Source organism: Sinocyclocheilus rhinocerous, unplaced genomic scaffold (assembly GCF_001515625.1).
Source record: "Sinocyclocheilus rhinocerous isolate Xijiao unplaced genomic scaffold, SAMN03320098_v1.1 scaffold636, whole genome shotgun sequence".
Classification (NCBI taxonomy): Eukaryota; Metazoa; Chordata; class Actinopteri; order Cypriniformes; family Cyprinidae; genus Sinocyclocheilus; species Sinocyclocheilus rhinocerous.
Genome location: NW_015660893.1, coordinates 132,169 through 154,719, shown reverse-complemented (window position 1 = coordinate 154,719; position 22,551 = coordinate 132,169). Strand labels below are relative to the sequence as shown.

General features: G+C 36.1%; 2 protein-coding genes across 3 annotated transcripts in view; one reads left to right on the top strand and one right to left on the bottom strand.

Annotated features, from left to right (window-relative positions):
• The window catches only part of LOC107726087 (BRCA1-A complex subunit BRE-like), a 33,898-nt gene extending 28,515 nt beyond the window's left edge, over positions 1 to 5,383 (bottom strand). For both annotated transcript variants that reach the window (XM_016535568.1, XM_016535569.1), the window contains exons 1-3: positions 5,306 to 5,383; positions 3,245 to 3,397; positions 1,656 to 1,732 (exon numbers count right to left, since the gene is read on the bottom strand). In XM_016535568.1, the coding sequence (XP_016391054.1) occupies positions 1,656 to 1,732; positions 3,245 to 3,397; positions 5,306 to 5,319 (244 nt within the window). In that variant the 5' untranslated portion in view covers positions 5,320 to 5,383. The remainder of the gene's footprint in view (positions 1 to 1,655; positions 1,733 to 3,244; positions 3,398 to 5,305) is intronic.
• A 207-nt stretch (positions 5,384 to 5,590) lies between these two features.
• Positions 5,591 to 22,551, top strand: part of LOC107726083 (ribokinase) — a 30,588-nt gene continuing 13,627 nt past the window's right edge. Inside the window, exons 1-8 of the mRNA XM_016535564.1 lie at positions 5,591 to 5,681; positions 6,730 to 6,788; positions 10,655 to 10,787; positions 11,381 to 11,444; positions 12,270 to 12,332; positions 13,436 to 13,600; positions 19,533 to 19,624; positions 21,900 to 22,088. Of these exons, the coding sequence (XP_016391050.1) occupies positions 6,733 to 6,788; positions 10,655 to 10,787; positions 11,381 to 11,444; positions 12,270 to 12,332; positions 13,436 to 13,600; positions 19,533 to 19,624; positions 21,900 to 22,088 (762 nt within the window). The 5' untranslated portion in view covers positions 5,591 to 5,681; positions 6,730 to 6,732. The remainder of the gene's footprint in view (positions 5,682 to 6,729; positions 6,789 to 10,654; positions 10,788 to 11,380; positions 11,445 to 12,269; positions 12,333 to 13,435; positions 13,601 to 19,532; positions 19,625 to 21,899; positions 22,089 to 22,551) is intronic.

Genomic DNA, 22,551 nt, shown 5'->3' with positions numbered 1-22,551 from the left:
GCCTCATGTGGCGAGAGTATGCAGGCAGTTCCTGGAGGATGAAGGAATTGATACCATTGAATGGCCCCCACGCTCGCCTGACCTAAATCCATTAGAACACCTCTGGGACATTATGTTTCAGTACATCCAACAGCGCCAGGTTGCAACTCAGACTGTCCAGGAGCTCAGTGAGGAAATACCCCAGGACACCATCCGTCGTCTCATTAGGAGCATGCCCCGACATTGTCAAGCATGCATACAAGCACGTGGGGGCCATACAAACTACTGGGTACCATTTTGAGTTGCTGCAATGAAATTTCAGCAAAATGGACAAGCCTGCTGCAACATTTTTTCACTTTGATTTTCGGGGTGTCTTTGAATTGATAATTTTCATTTCCATCAAACGATGTGGCATCCTTTCGTTCCTAACACATTACCCAGTCCATAGCAGTATAGATATCCAGCATGATATTTTTCCCCATTGAGATCTGATATGTAAATTTTTTTGAGCAGCGTATTTCGTTTTAATTTTTAGTACTTCAACAAACTAAAAGAATATGATAAATATTACCTTAGCAACTAGCTGAAATAAAATAACTACGCTATTTTAATATTTTATTTTAGTAAATGTTTATTTTATTCCAAGTAGGGCTGCACGATAAATCGAAATGGAATCGAGATCGCGATTCGACAGAAGCTGCGATTGTCATGCGTATCTTTCAGTGAAGCACGGTTCTGTGATCACCAGTAAATCTCCATCCGAAGGCCAGTAACTTGTCAGTGAACTACGGCTATGTGTAGTAAATGCTGCTCCTTCTGAAAGCACCTGATGATGATTTCCTGCTGATTACAAAACCGACTTTACTAACAAAATGCGCATGACAATCGCATTCGATTAATCGTGCAGCCCTAATTCCAAGTAATGTTTTTTATGGTTTTAGTTTTAGTTAATGATAATAACCTGGGGTGCATGGATTAATTTCACACTACCTTTGTCCTTTTGGGGCTTTTGGTCTGCGCTACCTTTAATAATATGAGTTGAAACATTCTTCAAAATATCTTCTTTTGTTTTCCACAAAAGTGTTATGAGTTTGGAATTATATGAGGGTTAGCAAATTAAATTTTTTGGTGAACTATTTAGTATAAAGTGATATTTGCCTTAGCGAGAATGAGTAATAAGATGTTAAATTACAAAAATGATTCTCATGAACTCACTGGATTACAAATAACTTTGCTTATTAAACACAAAACATCATTGGTGTTTAATGAGTTTGCCACCTCAGCTTTAATAACGTTTTAATAAATCACATTTCAGCACTTTGATGAGAAATTCCAGAGCTGAAGTTGATGATAACATGTCAGAAAATACAAACACACAGAGCCTCTCTGAACACAAGCCAAACATAAGCTGCCATGAGGTTTTGCCTTCTACAGTATTTTACAAATCAATCCAATCCTTTCTACAGTTTTATGTACATGGTAGTAAACAACAAGACAATACATTAATACATTAATAATGCATCAATACACATTAAATCAGCACTATTTTAGCATGTCTGACAAGAACTTTGTAGCCTGCAGGAACATCCAGCAAACCACTATCATTAAACATCAGGAACTTTCACATAGTTATGAGTGACCTCTGATCTGTTCATACTCATAGAACAACTACTTACATTTGAGAGTCTCTCCAGCATATGGAATATGAAGTTTGAATCTGTCACAGCATGGACCAGGCACTAGTGATGTGCAGCTAAAATGAAAAAGGGGAAAAAAACTTTCAACGACACTTCAATAGCTGAAAAATAGCAATAAATAAATAAATACATTTATTTAGCAAGGAAGTAACAGTAAAGATATTTATAATGTCACAAAAGATTTCTATTTGTTTGCCAAGACCCTGAAACTGAGCTGCAGCACGGTGGCCAAGACCATACAGCGGTTTAACAGGACAGGTTCCACTCAGAAATCATACTGCTGTAATGAAGCAAAGTCACAAATACGCTTTATGGTTTCTCACTTACTGTGCAATCCTGGCTGAAAGCAAAGCTCCCTGAAGACAGCCCCATATCCCAGCATGCCGCAGGGTTTCCTGAGAGGAGCTGCTGCCCCATGAGTCACCATCCCAAGATTCCAGAACTCCAGAGCTTTGCAGAGCACAGTCCAAAGCCTTACTCCAGAAAGAGTGTGCGGATCTAGACACAAACATAAACACATATTAATAAAAAATGCTTTTTTTGTCGTTATATGGTGTGAAATCAAAACATCTGATTACCTACACTGCTGTTCAAATGTTTGTGGTCAGTAAGATTTATTTTACAGAAATTACGTTTTATTTGGCAAGGATGCATTAAATTGACCATAAAAGGAAGTAACAGTAAAGATATTTATAATGTCACAAAAGATTTCTATACCACACCCCCCCCCCCCCCCCACCCAAAAAAAAAAACTTTCTATTCGTCAAAGAATCCTGAAAAGTATCATGGTTTCCAAAAAAAAGGCAGAAAACAGTCAAATTAATAGTAACACCAAATATGTGTTATATAACACCAAAGATTTATTAAGGATGTCACACTGAAGACTGAAGTAAAGGCTGCTGAAAATTCAGCATACATTTAATAAATAAATAAATATATATATATACATACACACAGTATATATATATATATATATATATATATATTATACATATATATATACATTTTATTTTAAAATGTAATAACATTTCACAAATAGTACTGATTTTGTTGTATTTTTGATCAAATAAATGCAGTCAGTGAACATAAGAAATTTCTTTCAAAAACAATAAACATCTTAATTATTTATTAGTGTAGCTGCTGAGGTTTTGGCTGATGATGAATATTATAAACGAATACAATTAATAAATTAATATGTTTGAATAATTAAGACATCATAAAAAGGATTTGCAATCATCTTAAAGGCCCTGAGCTGTAAAGCTCAGCAAAGGATGGGAAATTGCAACCATTCACTACATGATACTGTGCTGTAGTTGTTTTTCCCATAAAACTTTGATATTATTTTAATTTACATATTTAAAGAAGCAGTGACCTATAATAACCTCATTGATCAATTCTGAAAAAGTCCCCTCTGCTTTCTGGAATTCTGATTAAGCATTTGTGATAGGATTTTAATTCAAAAATAGGCTATTTCAGTTCAAGATATTAGTCATATTCGTAACTTGGAGAACTTACGAACGCATTGTTCTCCAAAAGTTATGCTTTTGTTTAGTTTACCGAACACTCACCCACTTTTGAGGTCAGTGATCCGGAGACAGCTGGATGAGTCTAAACCAACCCGTCCATTGCGCACCACAGAGCAGAGTAAAGGCCGCAGCTCAGGAGAAATACGGCTCAATGCCACCTCTGGAGAGAGACTGTTCATCTTCCAAACTCTGCCGCTGTCAATGTGACAAGACACCATGAATATACAGAAATTTTGATGTTCATTCCTCATCAGTAGTACCACAGGTACCACCACAGTCTAATCTTCCCTGCCACCGTTTCATAATAAACCTAAATAATATTACACTTCTCATTACAACATCGATCTCTAAAGTGTTTTGCACCACTGCTTTGAAAAAGCATCCGTCAATTGAACTTAAATTGGAAATATATTACTGTTATAGGGATAATACAAATAACGACAGTAAATGATGTCCAAAATAATATTATTTAATTAATAATGATAATAAAGTAAAAGTATTATTTTTTTATCATTATATTTAAATAGTTTGGCTTCATAAAAACGCTAGTGTGAATGTAATGTAAACTGAGACACTTAATTTTGAACTCTCAAAGTGCACCAAAAGCTAACCAATCACAGCACATTTCGTCTTTCAGAAGGCGGGCCTTCATTTGATACAGGAACTATTCGAGCCGTTCATGCCAGACTGGGGAGAGAGGTGTTGTAATAATGTAAAATATGTGAAAAATAATGTGTTTTTCGAACAACCTAGTATGAGAGCCTGTTCTAGTACACCCCCAAAACAAAATCAAGACTTGGTAAAAGAGCATAATAGGACCCCTTTAAAATGTACAAAATTTTCTTCCGGGGTGGCATGCCTCCAATATAGCGTGCAACAGATGGGTTCCGGAAGTAATTGGCATTCATTTTTTCCATAGGGGATTTGATTTTTAATGATAAACCTTTAAAGACAGACTAACTGTGAGCTTTGTGGTTGTAAATCCACAGTATATGCTTCTGCTGAAGCCATTAGCCTGCATAACTTATTTTTTAAATGATTGTGTTAGCAAATATTCTTGTTGAAAACAACATAGTCCATAATTCTGCAAAAAAATTATCTTCCATTAACTGAAAAACGAGCTCCATCTCATCCACACTCCAATTATTTTGTAATAAACATGAAATATACACATTATCAATTTACATTTATCCATCATTCTTATTTTTTTCTTGTTTGTGATGTTGTGATTCACCACCACTGGTTGGTTTGGTTCATGGCTTTTATCTTTTTAAATTAAGACTTGACTTAATGATTACATGATACTTCCAGAACCAAGGCCACTGAAAATGGGCAGGTGTGCATTTTTTTGCACTCTAAAGAATCCAAGGTCCACCATCCATAGTCTCACTTTGTCACCTATTATCATCATAATAACTGCAATGATTGCTGGACTTATGAAACCAGTTTTAATTGGAACAGGAAACTTGGTAGCTCCACTCAACACTGATGTTAAACTAGAGTAACCTCAACAATGGACAAGTTCCACTAAGTGTCTATAAAAACCTCTCTCTTCATTTTGGACAGTATCTTTATTATATTTCTACCTCTATTATACTTTTACAACTTAAAACCTAAATAACGTTAACTTTTTTGGAAAACCTTTAGAGTACTTATGCTATCACAGTAATTAAGAGGAGAAATAAAAACAGAATAGGCTATGTTCTTGATTAAACTAATTAATGGGTGGATTTTTACTTTTACAAGAAAAGTAAAAACAAAAAACAAATCCAGCTCAGCTGTCAAAACAAAATTTCTAGAATAAACTCTGATATTTACCAATACCTTCAAGCAACTGCACAAACAAACACAACAACAACACTACCTCCGCTGACTTGACCACGTGCATGAATGAATCGAATAATTTGTGTTTGTTTTGTAATTTGAAAATTATTTCGGTTGTTATTCAGTTTGTTTTGGAGCTGCAGAGCTATGCTAACAGACCGGCTAACGTGCTAATCAGGAATTATGAACGAGTATTAGCCTAACTAATGTTTCTTGTATTACCAACGCAGTCGTTTCTCTCAACTACATTTTTATAAGTAAGAAACGCCTTTTCGGTACCTTTTATATGACATACAGCACAAATCTCGAGCATGAACTCATTCCCTACTTCCGCTGTTGTTTTTGAGACTTGTTTATGGATGTTTAGAAATATGCCTGACAATTTCACCACGGTGTTTTTAAATGACTACGTGAATAATACATTCGTATAGTTAGTAGTATACTATAATAGACAAAACTGAATTTTCTACATGATGTTTATGTTTCGGCACATTTTAAAGGCATAAATCATGTGTTTTTTTAAGACAGGAGGAAATAGGGACAACTCAAATGCTCGTCTCGTCACATGCGTTTCTGTGCTGTCAGTCAGATAGACGTAAGAAGAGAGATTGCTGCTTTGACTATTTAAATATCGCTTTACTCAGTGGGCAAATAGGTAAAGTGTACAATATTACAACGTACCAAATAATTCTAAACGCTAATTAATTATACAGTTGAAATTATTGAATATGATATTGCATGAATTCTTGTGATTAATATGATTAATACATTAGACGGTGCAAAGGATTCGTAGACTTTGACCACAACCACTGTCCAGCTAAACCAGCCTCGATAAACAGTTTTATAAAAATCTACAAACATTTTAACATACTGTCTCTGATTGTAAATAAAATACACGTGACTGCTCTTACAATATATAACTGGATATTATTGTTCCCAGCACTGCACATAATGACTTAAATAATTTGTCAGATTGTCCTCCAGGCTGCCCACTTTTAAAATTATTCTGACTGAATTTGGCATATTGCGGCTTATTTACATGACAATGTAGTATGCTCTCCCTAGAAAACTATTTTGAGACTGCAGGCTGTAATACTAATATACTTATAGTAAATTATAAAATAGTTTCTCTCACATGTAACAGTCATGTAACTCATTTTGTTTGTGCAGAGATGGTCATATCTATCAAAGGGTCATGCACACACAGCAAAACACTTCAAGCTATTCAGACCATTAAGACTGATTTGAATCTAAGTATGCAGAAAATGCAGCCTGGACTTTAGTTATTTTGAGAAAATGTAGGCTGTTTCTTAGCCAGCGGCAGGCTTTTGCAGTCCCCTGAGGCCTGCTGGGAGATTTGAGCAGATTAACACTCTACTATTCACATACGTTGCCTACACGCAAGGGGATTGAATTAATGAAGGATTTCCACGGTTGTTGTCAATCACATGATCCAGTCCTGAAATAATCATCCACATTAGTGCAGGCATGCCCAATGTAGAGCATAACTACCAATATTTAACCATTTAAATATTTCTGTTCATTTGTTTCCCTCAACATTTGATTAAACATTTCTGTAAATAATGTAAATTAATGCGTTTCAGTTATATAATGTTGTAGTTTTGTATTTATTCAATCTATTCTGTCTATATTTATATTCAATATCATTTTATTTATTTTTTGTGTATGTGTGTGTGTGTTAGGTCATGTCTGAAGACGTGAGTGTTGTAGTGGTGGGCTCTTGTATGACTGACTTAGTAAGGTAAGTCATCAAAGGATTTCAGTGTTTCAGTGTCACAAGTGAAACTGGGCTCAAGGCAAATATATCCCACATGTTTAAAATGTGGGGGCAAAAATGCCTTTGTAATGCATTATTCTGTCCTGAAGAACTAAAAGTGTTTGCAGCAAAATCTACTGTGACAAAAAAAAACAATAGAGAGCCATGCAATCATACATGTGCCAGAACCATGCATTCTAGCAAACCATTTTTCACAATACATTTGTGTTTGTGTACATTTGATTATATATTTAATATATATATATATATATAATATTTATACATATTTAACAGTCTTTTTGTTTTCAAATATATCATTTACAGAATTTATTTTAATTAATTGATTGTCATTTAGCATAATAGATGACACACAGTTAATACAAAATATGACTTCATAAAGATAGTATTTTTATGGACCAAAATCTGTTATATGGGTGCATATATCATCTCTTAAAAAAGTATATTTTTCCACTGAAAGATTTTTATAAAAAAAATATATAATAATTTTTATTTAGGAAATGTAAGCAGTCAGACCCATACACAATGTCTGAGTCAACATTTAATGTCAAGTTTAATGCATAATGTTTTTTTTTAAAGCATTTTGGATTATGAAATTTACATTTGTGGCATTGTATAATGAACAAGTGTCCACCCTCTATGATCAACATAAAGCTCAATCCTCAGATATCGTCCTGTATGATGATTTCATACTCATGTGACAAACGCTCACACTCGAAGTGGAACATATTCCACATGCAGAAGGCAGACTTTAAGATTTTAAAATAACTCTGAAAGGAATTAGTCCTTCCAGCAGGAACTAAATAAGGTCCGACAAAGGCAGATTTGGGGAACTGCCTTCTGTTCTGCCGGCTCCGTCTATTATTAATATTTCCCCAGGGAACTGATTCACTGCTCACTGGTCACATTTGCCGCCGGCAAGTTTTTTTTTTGGCATCAAGTGTGTCCCAGTCATCTTGACCGCAGTATTTACAGCTCAGGTGAACGTTTTGACTGGAACGTGGCTTAAACTTGGAGTTGTTTAAAATGGTAGTAAACCTATACCTTGCATACCCATACAGTATATCACCCTGGACAATTATTAGTTTGATATTTCAAAATGGCACAGGTAATGGGAAATAAAGATAAACGAAAGTTTTGGTTTTCTGCTTTATAGACGTGTTTAACCATTCTAAGCTATCCAGAGTGAGCATTTTTCTTTCCACACACACCTAAACTAAATCATACTAATTTCTTTCTTTGTCATATACCCCAGGTTCTCAAAACAAATTACCCATTATGAAAAAATTCCAATTGCTCATATATTTTACGATTAAAACGCCAGTCATCGATGTTGGCCTTTGAACAGAAGAGATTACATCAATTAGGCAATAGATTTTGATGAGAAGTATATGTTTGTTTTTCAACAGGCTGTTTTTTTTGGAGGGTGGCTGACACATTTCTCCCATCAACGTGTGCTATGCATGGCTTTGAAGTGTAAAATCCAGTTTTCTATGTGGCTTGTGTTTGTGACAGTCAAACGGAATCAGACACTTTGAAACAAGTCTCGTGTGGAACATCTGTGTGTTTGTGGTGAAGCCAGACAGTGCCACCTGCTGATTACAATTTGAACCGATTAGTTTGCCTTCACTAATTTCACTTGCTAAGGGATGTTAGTCAAGAGTGTATATGTGGCACACACACTCTGCATATATAATAACAATATACGACAGGCAACTTATCTTCGGTTCAAACTGAGACATTTTTGTAATGATATATCATTACTGGTAATAGCGTCATTTAGCAATAATGATGTCTATTTTGATTAACCATATGGTACTCAAAGATACTTTAAAGAATACCATTGTACCATATACATAAAAATAGTACTGTGGCACTGTTTAACATTGTTTTGATAGTGTTGTATTCAGAGTTTAATATTTCTGTTTATCCTTGAAGTATGTTTATATGTTTATATTATGGTACACCAAAAAAAAAAAAAAAAAAGGTGTTGGATATACTTACAATTTTCACTCAGAAATTGTTAGCAAATTTCACAAATACTTACCATGAAACGGCATATGAACATGCAATTACTTTAATTAAAGAAGAAATTCTGAAGTAGGAAGACAAAAAATCTTTGTTTTAAAAAATAATTTTTATGTGTTCTTTATTATCATATTCATATGACATGGTATTTAAATGATATTATACTGTCAAATTACCATGTGAAATACATGGTACTTTGTCAAAAAACAAAATCAAAAACTTAAAATTACCATAGAACTTGTTTGTTTGTTTACAACAAATACTTGCTCCTGTATGATTCCTGTAAGTGTTGCAGAGGCTGTTTTCTGTCTTACTTCTATAAAGTAGTAAACAGCTACTTGCACCACAGCCTATGACACAGAACACCTGTTGTTGTTCCTTTTTGGCACAAGAAAGTTACAGCATTTGTATCAGAATTTGGTTTGTGGGAAAATGACTGTTGCTCGTTAAACAATAAAGCAGTGGTTCCCAACCCTGGTCCTGGAGGCACCCCAACACTGCACATTTTGCATGTCTCCTTTCTCTGACACACCAATTTCAGATCTTGGAGTCTCTACTAATGAGCTGATGACCTGAATCAGGTGTGTTTGATTAAGGAGACATGCAAAACGTGCAGTGTTGGGGTGCCTCCAGGACCAGGGTTGGGAACCACTGCAATAGAGGCACTGGAACTGCATAATTCAGTTCAGATTGTTTTTGTTTGTTTGTTTGTTTTTTGCCTTGCAATCACTTTACGTGAAGTATATAATTGTACTCAAGTAAAGTTGGTCAGGATTTATCTTTATCTACATAATTTGCCACAGTTCATTAAAAACATCATAACCAACTGAAATCTCTTCACTTACCACACACTTTACCGAAATCTCGGCAGGATCTTTGTTCATTTTCATTGACTTCCTGTAATATACCAGCTCTTAACCACACCACGCAAATAACTCACATGTGAAAAACAACTTTATCTGCCTATTCTGCCATCACGTAAACATGGGCTTCTGGAGACTTGGATTGGGGCCAGACCGTAACTAGATGTCTGGGATTGAGGGTTTTTTTTCTCTCTTGTCCAATAGAATGAGTAATAGCTGCTAGTTCTGCTCGGGTGAAAGGCTGACGGACCCCGCAATGAAATGTCACGCACTAAGGCAGCACAGCAATTAGCTTTTTAGGGAGTTCGGAGAACCTGCCTTAGATTTAGAAGGGCTCAGGATGTCATGTCATATTTTCACTTACAGCTCACAAACATAGCATGTTTCCAGTAAAAGGCCCTTTCATTTAAACAATATGGACTTTGAGAACTGGCTGAATTGCCCATCTGTCGTTCCTTTGAAAACAAATTGCATAGCGATACAAAGACTGAACACCCACAATGCATTAATTCAACAGTTTTAAAATAAAAAATGCAAAATTAAGGAAAACTAAATAGGTTGCTTTAAATACAAACTTTGTGTATTAAAATTTATAAAGAAAAATCCACTTTGAGTTTCTCTGAATTCCTTTTTTATTTTATGTACTTAAAAAGTATAGTTCACCCAAAAACCTGTATAACTTTCTTTATATCTGTGTAACCCAAGATAAGATATGGTGAACAATGTTTCAACTGTTTTGGTCCATATAATGAAAGCCATCTTTCAATATAAGGACAGAAAAAAGAATACAAATAATGAGACATTTCTTTCAAATGATGTTCTTTTGTGTTAAACAGAAATGGTTTAGAACAACGTGTGAATAAAAGATGACATAATTTTCTTACAAGTCCAATTGAATGGGAATTTCTTTTTACAGACTAGTCCCATATGTTTTTCTGTTAGTCAGGCACCTCGGCTTCCCAAGGCTGGAGAGACAATACATGGACACAGGTTCTTTATTGGTTTCGGTGGCAAAGGGGCCAATCAATGCGTCCAAGCTGCACGATTGGGGGCCAAGACTGCCATGGTGTGCAAGGTATCCAATATGGTCTGCTTTCCTGAACATTCTAAATAACTGAATATAGCCTGAAGTATACATAGACACAAAAAGTTTATGTTGATATCCAGCAATTCATGTATTTCAGCATTTAACCGCACAAGAGAACCTAACCAAGTAATAAAGCTCTTCATTTTGTCAGTGCAAAGACCCCAATCAATACCGAAGCGTATGCAGTGTATAAAAATAAGACTCCTATGCTTTCAGAAACATTCAAAGAGAGATCACACTTCAAAGACAGGAGGCCAGGTAGTGAAGGGTCTCTGCTGCTGGGGCTTAGGACCCCATACTTGGCATTTCTTTACCAGTGTGGGATAAAAGCAGACCCAGTTGGGAAAAAAGGAACCCTTTTGCCCTCTACCTCAACACTGAACGTCTCATAGAGAGCAAGAGAAAGAGGGAGAGAGGTGGAGATTAAAGATGTATTTGTAGAGTGGAGGCATTTGTTTGGGGATGCTATATCTGGAAGGCTTGGCCTGATATAGCAATGCAGAACTTTGGCCGGTCAGCGAGTTGCTAGAAAATATCATCTCAAGTTCAGCTTTTCATCTTTGGTTGCTTTTTCTCTTTAGGTCGGCAGAGACGTTTTTGGGAACGACTACATTCAAAACTTCAAAAATAATGGCATATCGACTGGTAATGGTCAAACAGTGCTTTTACATCATTTCACATCTAAAGCTTTGTTTAGACAAGCAGCAAAATATCTTTTAAAATCAGATGTTTTAGGTGTATGCAACTCAAATATATTTAGTTTTTCATAATTGGAACAGCATTTTTCGTTATTTGAGTTGCAATGTGTGTAACGTTGTAAGTGCAAAGTGTGCAAAAGTGCGAATTCACAAATATTTGGTGCCTTTATAGATAAGATGCCATCAAAAGCAGAAGCAAAATGTTCAGTTCTACATCCATTAATTCCATGATGACAGCTACTTTCATCATGCTGACATTTACGTCATTATTAGTCTAACAGCTGATGTAGATATGCAAAATGAACATTGACATTAAAAAAAAAAAATCTTCCTTTGAAGAATTAGTTATTTTTACAACAAAACAAGACAAAAGTACTGAGTAAGAACTCTCAGATTTGCAGTTGAGTTCTGTTCCTGGAAAAACTTGCAGTGCATTTTGCAACCTGATAATGACATCATTTAAAATATATTGACCCTTATTGTAGGTATCTACATTTTGTTATTTACCTGTAGTTTAACATATTACTTTTGTGCTGAATTTATTAACTGTATTATTTATTTTAACCATTGTATATATATCAGTTTTTAGATATTTTAAAATATCTAAAATTGCTTCCTCAACAGTTTGTAAGTATGCATATGCACTGCTTCTATTATTGTAATTTATAAACAGTAAAGGATTTTAAATGAACATTCAAACTTATTCAATTTAGTTTTGTATACTGTAAGCAATTTAGGTTATCCTCTTCTTTCTCTCTCTCTCCCTTTTTAGCCTATGCAGAACAGACTGAAAATGCTGCAACTGGAGCTGCCTCTATCATCGTAAATGACACAGGTAAAATGAAATTGGTCCGGGCACTGAGCCCTGCTGCATCTCCTGAGTTTTAAAAGCCCCTAAAATAACATAAACACCATTAAGTACTCTTCTGAATGAGACATGGATGAGTGAGAAGCTCTCTACCTGTGTCCAGCTCGCCTACGCAGGGTAATTTTAGACCCAGTTTAATGTAGCAGTACTTGGACTTAAAGAAAGGTGACATAACCAGCATGCCTCTGAATGAAGGCCTGCTGCATTGTAAATGCCATGGTTTAGTGATCTAGCTTAAGTGCTGAGCCTTGTGGAAGTCCACTAGCACCACAGTGAGCACTCCAAGAAGAGCTCTGATTGGCGTCATGATCACCATAACAACCTACCGAAATCCTAGTGTCACCTAGCTTCCTGTGTGAATATCACAGCAATATGAATTAGAACAATTATGTCGCAAGCTAACAAGGAAGCTTTAATGAGGAAAAACGTTGATAATATCTCCTGACTCTGCACTGTGGTTTTCCGAACACTTATGTCAGCTCTTTATTTGTGCCTGTCTGCTTGTGATGCAATAGCAAGAGAATTTCTTATATTTCATACATTTTCGTCTGGGTGAGTAAATCATCTCCTAAATTGTAATTTAAGCCGCATAAAAATGTATGAATGTCATTGCATTTGATAACAAAATATCAAAATGGCACCTGAAAACATGCTGTTCTGAGTAATTTTTGCTATTACTAAAAAAAAAAAAAAAAGTCCCAAGGTCATTTTAGTTTATCACATAAATTATGCCCATGTTCTTCTAACATACCACAGCCAAAAAAAATTCAAAATAATACTTTGTCTTAATTTTGACAACAAATTAATTGCTTTATCATTTTAAACCTAACAGACTTGTGAAATGTTTTTCTCTTTCTTTAAAACAATGATATTCTGTTTGATATTCTTTATCAAATACAATGGCATTCATACCGTGTGTCTGAATAGTGTTCAGAGCCACTGCATAGTCCCATGATGTGACCTCTTTTTTTCATGATTGCATTTCTTATAAATCTGGATTCATAGTTAAATCTCATTCTAATTACCAGTAATGTCTCCTTGTGGTCATGGTTAATATATTGTATTGACAGGGGAGAATGCCATAGTGATTGTCGCTGGTGCTAATATGCTCTTGGGGCAAGAGGAACTGCAGCGGGCACTAACTGCCATAGTAAATGCAAAGGTGCTTGTTTGCCAGCTTGAAATCAACCCAGATACATCGCTTCAGGCCTTGAGAATGGCCAGAGAGAACCACGGTCAGTCATGAATCTTCATATCTCAATATACTTGACTGTCTCACCCCACTTCCTGTTTCTCTAACAGCTCTTTCTTCAAGTTGTCAAGTCAAATTTATTTATATATCACTTTTCACAATACACTTTGTTTCAAAGCATCATAAAATCATGATGTTTATATGTTTATAATATCTTCATGCATTATAGTCACATTTAGCAGATTAGCAGATAGTTTACATTTTGTGATGAAGCTATCAAGCAGTTGATAATGTATATGCTATATGGTATATATGGCCCTATGTGAGTGTATGTATGCACCTGTAGGGATAAAGTTGGACATACTTATATATCCAGCTTTTTGTGTTGGGAGATAATATATTTACATTTTGTGACGAAAGATCAGGCAGTTGAGATTCGCTATATATTATACATCACTTTACATATGCAAAAAAATTGAATATAGTATATCTATATATATATATACAGTATAATACAGTTTACGTTTTAGCGACAATATAAACAACACAGCCAAGATAAGGTATATAGTATACAGTATATTGCTTTATGTGAGTATACTGTCTGTGCGCAGGTAAAGTATCAGCATTCAGTTGTTAGTTACAGCCTTTCCCTTTAATACAATCCACGTCTTACTGCGTTTCATAAAATAACTTGTTGTTCCACCCTGTTGTGGTCATCTCTATTTGCCAGCCTGTTACGTGAGTGCAATTGCATAATCGTTTAACAACAATAGTTTAGTTCCTTTTCCTCGTCTCACTTTAATATATATATATATATATATATAGTATATCTATATATATATATACAGTATAATACAGTTTACGTTTTAGCAACAATATAAACAACACAGCCAAGATAAGGTATATAGTATACAGTATATTGCTTTATGTGAGTATACTGTCTGTGCGCAGGTAAAGTATCAGCATTCAGTTGTTAGTTACAGCCTTTCCCTTTAATACAATCCACGTCTTACTGCGTTTCATAAAATAACTTGTTGTTCCACCCTGTTGTGGTCATCTCTATTTGCCAGCCTGTTACGTGAGTGCAATTGCATAATCGTTTAACAACAATAGTTTAGTTCCTTTTCCTCGTCTTCCAAAACACTCACTCCCACATTCTAAAAACTATTTTTAGCTCCTTTTACTGAATGACTGGTGAGAGCAAAGCACGACTCTTTCCTCCCATGGAAAATAACGCAACCGGCTGTGTCTCAGATATCATTAGCACCTTGTATGTTCAGGTCCCCGCTGATCAGAGACACCCTGTATCCTTGTCATGGCGATGCACAATGATGCAACAAGCCTATTCCACAGATGGATGACACAGATGGATACCCTCCCTCCCCACACCAACGCACCCCGATATTCACATTCACCACCTCAGAACTTCCCAGATACTTGCTGTTTAGCCCGTTAGCGGGCCATATTAAGTGTTAAGAGACAGCCCATTAGCCCAGATTATGCGCCTATCATTTGGGATGAATTCATCAGACAATGACGTGCGCAAATAGCACTTAGCCGGAGCTCAAGGCTTGGATTACGCACATGCCACCCCCACAGGCTCACTGGAGAAGAATCCGAGTACTGTTTTCCTAACCACATTTTCAAATAAATGAATATAAGGACCATTTAGCCTCGATTCTCTCCTCAAGTGTAGTTAATTCCAGTTAACTTCAAAGATTCTATGTAGCTAGCATGTAATTTCATACTTAGATCGGATACTGAAGGAATGTTTGATCAAGAGAGCGTGAATTTAGCTCACATTTAACTTGTGCTTCTGTTGTTTTTCATTTAGAGCTTAACAAAGGATCTCTGAACTGTGAACTCTCATGACTCATTCAATCATCTCACGTACTCGTTAGTTTTGCCGCTTGTTTTCCTTCATTATTTCCCTGCTCTTCCGTTTTACGTTGTCCACTTTACAAGTGCATATCGATTTCTCACTCAAGGAAACTAGGGGCTCACTGCCTATTCTTAAAACTCTCTCCCTTTCATTAAAGAGACAATTCACCCAAAAAATTATCTCAGCAAAGCTACAACAAGGACACACACACACAAAATAATTTACAGTGAATAAAAATTTCATTTTAGTTTGTTTCTCAGAACATTTCTCAGAATATCACGGAATTGCATGCAAGTTGTATGGACTGCATTGACTGTTTGTTTTTTTTTAAATTCTACTTTCAGTTTCCAGTTTCATTAGAAAATACCAGCTAGGACATTCTTCAATATATGAATATGAATGAAGAAAACATGAATTTTCTGTTCATACATAAACATTCAGTTGTGAACTTTATAATAATAATAATATTGCATTTTATTTAATGGCGCCTTTCAAAACACCCAAGGTCACCTCACAAGCAAGCAAAGATAAAAAATAAAATACAAATCACTACACAAGAAAAAAACACACAACAAACACTCCGCATATACAGATAAAGTGCAGTAAAGACTCAATAAAACATTATAAAAAGCCTGTATAAAAAGATATGTCTTAAGACGTGTTTTAAAAGTCAGCAGGCAATCGCTGTTGCGAATATCAGGGGGAAGGGAGTTCCATAGGCGGGGGGCAGCATAGCTAAAAGATCTGGCACCCATGGTAGTTAGTCGAATCCGAGGTACTACAAGAGAAATTGAAGATGAGGATCTGAGAGTACGTGGAGGGGTGTAAACATGAAGAAGTTGAGTAAGGTATTGGGGTGCAAGATTATGAAGTGCCTTGTAAGTAAGTAGCAAGATCTTGAATTCAACTCGATACTTTACTGGAAGCCAGTGCAATTGCTGAAGAACTGGAGAAATGTGCTCAGTAGAGGGTGTTCTAGAAAGAACACGAGCTGCAGAATTCTGGACCAACTGGAGCTTACGTAGCAATTTAGAGGGAACACCAGTGAGAAGGGCATTACAGTAGTCTATACGTGAAGTGACTAGTGCGTGAACAAGAACTGCTGTATTATTGGTTGAGAGAAAAGGACGGAGACGGTTAATATTACGCAAGAGGCTATCCATGATAACACCCAAACTTTTAACCTGAGAGGAAGGACAGATTGCATTATAACAAAACATTCGAAAGCCTCTCATTTTGACAAATATATTTCCTCTTGTATTTCTGCTGTTATTATGACAACATTGCTTGTTTTCAAACATTTTGATAACACTTTATATTAAGGTGTCCTTGTTACACGTTACGTGTGATACTTACTATTATAATAACAATTAATTATGCATAATTACATGCAAGTAACCCTACACCAAAATCTTATCCTAACCCTAACCATATACAGGTGCATCTCAATAAATTAGAATGTCGTGGAAAAGTTCCTTTATTTCAGTAATTCAACTCAAATTGTGAAACTTGTGTATTAAATAAATTCAATGCACACAGATTGAAGTAGTTTAAGTCTTTGGTTCTTTTAATTGTGATGTTTTTTGCTCACGTTTAACAAAACCCCACCAATTCACTATCTCAACAAATTAGAATATGGTGACATGCCAATCAGCTAATCAACTCAAAACACCTGCAAAGGTTTCCTGAGCCTTCAAAATGGTCTCTCAGTTTGGTTCACTAGGCTACACAATCATGGGGAAGACTGCTGATCTGACAGTTGTCCAGAAGACAATCATTGACACCCTTCACAAGGAGGGTAAGCCACAAACATTCATTGCCAAAGAAGCTGGCTGTTCACAGAGTGCTGTATCCAAGCATGTTAACAGAAAGTTGAGTGGAAGGAAAAAGTGTGGAAGAAAAAGATGCACAACCAACCGAGAGAACCGCAGCCTTATGAGGATTGTCAAGCAAAATCGATTCAAGAATTTGAGTGAACTTCACAAGGAATGGACTGAGGCTGGGGTCAAGGCATCAAGAGCCACCACACACAGACGTGTCAAGGAATTTGGCTACAGTTGTCGTATTCCTCTTGTTAAGCCACTCCTGAACCACAGACAACGTCAGAGGCGTCTTACCTGGGCTAAGGAGAAGAAGAACTGGACTGTTGCCCAGTGGTCCAAAGTCCTCTTTTCAGATGAGAGCAAGTTTTGTATTTCATTTGGAAACCAAGGTCCTAGAGTCTGGAGGAAGGGTGGAGAAGCTCATAGCCCACGTTGCTTGAAGTCCAGTGTTAAGTTTCCAGAGTCTGTGATGATTTGGGGTGCAATGTCATCTGCTGGTGTTGGTCCATTGTGTTTTTTTGAAAACCAACGTCACTGCACCCGTTTACCAGGAAATTTTGGAGCACTTCATGCTTCTTTCTGCTGACCAGCTTTTTGAAGATGCTGATTTCATTTTCTAGCAGGATTTGGCACCTGCCCACACTGCCAAAAGCATCAAAAGTTGGTTAAATGACCATGGTGTTGGTGTGCTTGACTGGCCAGCAAACTCACCAGACCTGAACCCCATAGAGAATCTTGTATTGTCAAGAGGAAAATGAGAAACAAGAGACCAAAAAATGCAGATGAGCTGAAGGCCACTGTCAAAGAAACCTGTGCTTCCATACCACCTCAGCAGTGCCACAAACTGATCACCTCCATGCCACGCTGAATTGAGGCAGTAATTAAAGCAAAATGAGCCCCTACCAAGTATTGAGTACATGTACAGTAAATGAACATACTTTTCCAGAAGGCCAACAATTCACTAATTTTTTTTTTTTATTGGTCTTATGAAGTATTCTATTTTGTTGAGATAGTGAATTGGTGGGTTTTTGTTAAATGTGAGCCAAAATCATCACAATTAAAAGAACCAAAGACTTAAACTACTTCAGTCTGTGTGCATTGAATTTATTTAATACACGAGTTTCACAATTTGAGTTGAATTACTGAAATAAATGAACTTTTCCACAACATTCTAATTTATTGAGATGCACCTGTAGTAAGTACATGTAGTTAATTAATATTACTCAGTATCTAAATGTATAAATTCACTCTAACAAGGACACCTTAAAATAAAGTGTAACCACAATTTCTATTGATAAAAACATGGGAATGTTGATAAATGATTCGTTTTGTGATTCTATAAGATTTTGATTCTGAATGTTTTTTGATTCTGATTGAAATGGAAAAATAAATAAGAAATGTGTAAAAACATTTCTAAAAACATTTCTAAAAAGCATGTTTATGTGTTATTAGTGTAGTAAGTGTATTGTTTTTTTATATATTAAATTAAATAACTGTTAATTCATTGAGAACTACTGCACTAAAAAGATAATGTATGTTATGTAGAAGTGTAACTGCTCAAAGGTTTACAAAATGTCTTTGTGCATACTTGATTATGGACCCTTTTAATTATCAATTCATGAGCAGCAATTGACATGAACATTCTTGCAGCCAGTATGAATGTCCTTTTCTATATAGTAAAGACCATCTTCAAACCTGGGAGAAATTATTCAGCAGAAATGCTCCTTATGACATACTAAATATTCCCACCTCTTAAACAGCGTTGTTTACTAAGTTCACTAAAAATCCCCTCACAGACAGGAAGTTAGAAGATCGGTTACAGTTACTTCCTGTGGTTGAGTTTTAAAAAACATTTTAGGTTTAGGACTGAGAGAAAGAAAGAGAAAAGGAACTGATAGACAAAGATTGACGTTGTTATGAAACTATGGTGAAGTTGAGAAAGGAGCAAAGTTTGCTTCTATCAAATCAAATGAATGCAAGTAGCTCAAAGGGCGAGTTTCATACTGACTGTCTGACGTGAACTGCGGTGTGTCAGTATCTGTGACTGAGCTGTGTCTGCATGCACACCACTTATAATAACTCATAACAATAGTTGGACATCATAGAAATTATTTACCTTGGTGTTTACATCTTTACTTGTGGTATTTGCATCTCTCTTTTTCCATGAAAAAAAAAACTCCTCATGTAACCCAATATCTTGGGTTATATGATATCTGTATATTTGATATCTCTATATAATATCTGAATAATATTTTCTGTGTTTCTTACAGTGAAGACCATTTTTAATCCAGCTCCAGCTATTGTGGACCTGTGTTCTGATTTCTTCAAAGCATCTGACGTTTTCTGCTGCAATGAGTCTGAGGTGAAAAACAATATCAGTCACATTGCATCAATAAACAAACAGATTTTTACAATTTGCTGCTATGGTTCTGTGTGTGGTTGCCAGGGTGTTGCTATGCTAAGGTGTTCAGAGTGATTTTAGTGAGTTGCTAGTGTGTTGCCATTTCAAAATAAAATAAGTCATTATAAAGTAATAAATGAACATTATTATTATCCAAAAAGCAGTTTGACATTAATTTTGAACCCAATTTGTATTTTAACTGCATTCACCTGTATAGCCTGTTTTCTAAACAGGTCTTCAGGTTCACTGAAATAGCTTACTAGAGCAAAACGAGCTCAGTTATCTTGCCTGGTCATGACCTGCATACTAGAAACAAAATACAACAGCCCAAAAAGTCACCTACCTGCCAAGTTGGCTGTTGTGTCTTACGGTAACTGTTATGTTTGGGGCCGCCCTCTTTCACATCGTGGCAGGGCGAGATAACAGACAAGGGATTGGATTGATGGGAAACAGTAAAGTTAAAGCAGCCACGACTAGGCAGGCAGATGCACAGATGGTGTGTCAGTGTGGCCTGGGGCGAAAGCTCCAGCGTTACTCAGAGATTGAACCAGAGTGCTCCGTCAGGGCAGCTTTGATGTGGCTGGGAGGTTGGATGGGGGAAAATGTACAGGTGGGACTTAAAAGTGAGAGCCCTCAGTACAAATCAACCCCTTAGATTCAGCCCTCGTCCCAGCGCACACATTCGCATACCCACTTGGCTCTCACCCGACGACTTCAGTTGCAAGAGTGAACGATGAATCATCAGCAGTTTACAGAAGCAGATAACCACACATTGATGAGCAATGTCTGCACTTTTCTGTTTTGGCAGCCAGCTAGGAAAGATTGATGGCAAAGCTTAAAGTACACAAATACAAAGGGGATAGTTATTGCCCTGATCTTTCAGTACAATCTCCTCTCTTTTGGTGGGCTTGAGTTGGGGCTATCCTTCACACCTGCACCATACACTTCTTCATACCCTCTGTTATTCGTGGAGGACATCATATATGGTTTATGTCCATTCTTTTCCATGTATTCTTAACCACTGATCTTCAGCCAGTTCTGTGTAGTCACATGAAGTGGTAAATAATGAAAAATGACTGCCACTAACTTTTGCGGCAACAAACTTCACTAATCAAAAGCAAAAAAATTATTCACCTCTGAAAAGTGAATTTTTTGCATTCCCTGTAATTTTTCTCTCCATTCTCCATTTTTTATTATGTAACAACTACATTGTGCATGTTTCTATCATGTTTCATGATATAAACCATTCCTGATGGATAAAATTGAGTCTGGCCTCAGTTTCAAAATAAAATATGTCCAGTAACTTAGATACTACTATTTCATATTAAGGTAACGCTTTATTTTAAGGTGTCTGTTACACGTTACATGTACTTACTATTATAATAACAATAAATTATGATTAATTACATGCAAGTAACCCTAAGATAAACCCTAATCCTAACCCTAACCATATAGTAAGTACATGTAGTTAATTAATATTACTCGGTACTTAAATGTATAATTACACTGTAACAAGGAAACCTTGAAATAAATTGTAACCCATAATAACTTTAACCCATGTTGTTATTTAGTTATCTAGCTATGTCAACAGTTTAACCAACTTTAACATTTTACAATCAGGCTACATTTGTTATAATTAATTATAATTTAGCAGACGCGACTTACAGTGCATTCAGACTATACATTTTTTACCAGTATGTGTGTGCCTTGGGAATCGAACCCACGACCTTTTGCGCTGCTAACGCAATACTTAATTTGTGTTTGCTGATAATATGCATTAACTAATATCAATGTATACAACCTGAAAAATAAATTAACTTTAACCTAGATTTCTAAATGCTGTATCATTCGATCATTGTTAGTTCATGATAACTTATGCATGAACTGATGTTGTAATGTTGTGTTAGTACCAACTTTAATTAAACTCAGATTCTCTTTAAACTGTCACTCAGCTATATCAGTAGTTGATCTGCAAATGTAAACTGTTCAATTATGCTAATGAATGCTGTTGCACAACTCGCATCTATGCTGAGACACAACCTTGCATTGCTTTCTAAATTTTGCCCTGACACATTTCAAAAAAGCAACTACACATGAAATCAAGTTGTTTTTTTTTTCATTCTTTGACATATAGTATGTTTCTGGCAATGGTAATGTAAACAGATTAGCACAGTTGCAGATTAGCTATTAGCATAAATGTGACCGTTTTCTCATTATCTTGTGGTGTTCCTCTTAGGCAGAGCTGTTGACGGGTATGTCTGTTACCTCAGTGGAGGATGCCAGTCAAGTAGGCCTGGAGCTGTTAAACAACGGTTGTGGTTCGGTCATTGTCACCTTGGGGCCACAGGGCTGTGTGGTGTGTCAGCCCACAAACACGGCACCTAAACACATTCCCACCACCGCGGTGACTGCTGCGGATACCACGGTAAGACTGCAGTTGTTGTAGTTGCAGGTATTTGTAGTACAGAGACAGTACATTAGTTTTTTGGTTTTTGGTTTTGACGCATTTTGGTTTTAGGTTTGATGAAAGGTTTTGATCCACTTCAAATGTTGAATTTCACTTCAAATGTCAGATTCTTTTATATATTATTTAATATAGACGGATTCAACGGCAATAACATAAACAAACGTTACTGCGCATGCGCGCTTTTGTGGCCCTAACTTAACTTCCGGTAGACTTCCAAATAGAATCAATAACAGCAGCTAAGTAGTCCCTCTAGAGTAGATTATTTTTGATAAGCAAAATATGTTTGCTGCGTAAATCAGACAGACTTGCTGAAAATGCAAATTCATTCTCTGCCAGCAGGAGGTGCTTTAAAGCGGGAGAAACAGAGGTTTCCCCAGTAACGGCTGCACACAAAGCAGCGCTTAGCTCACAAACGCTGCTT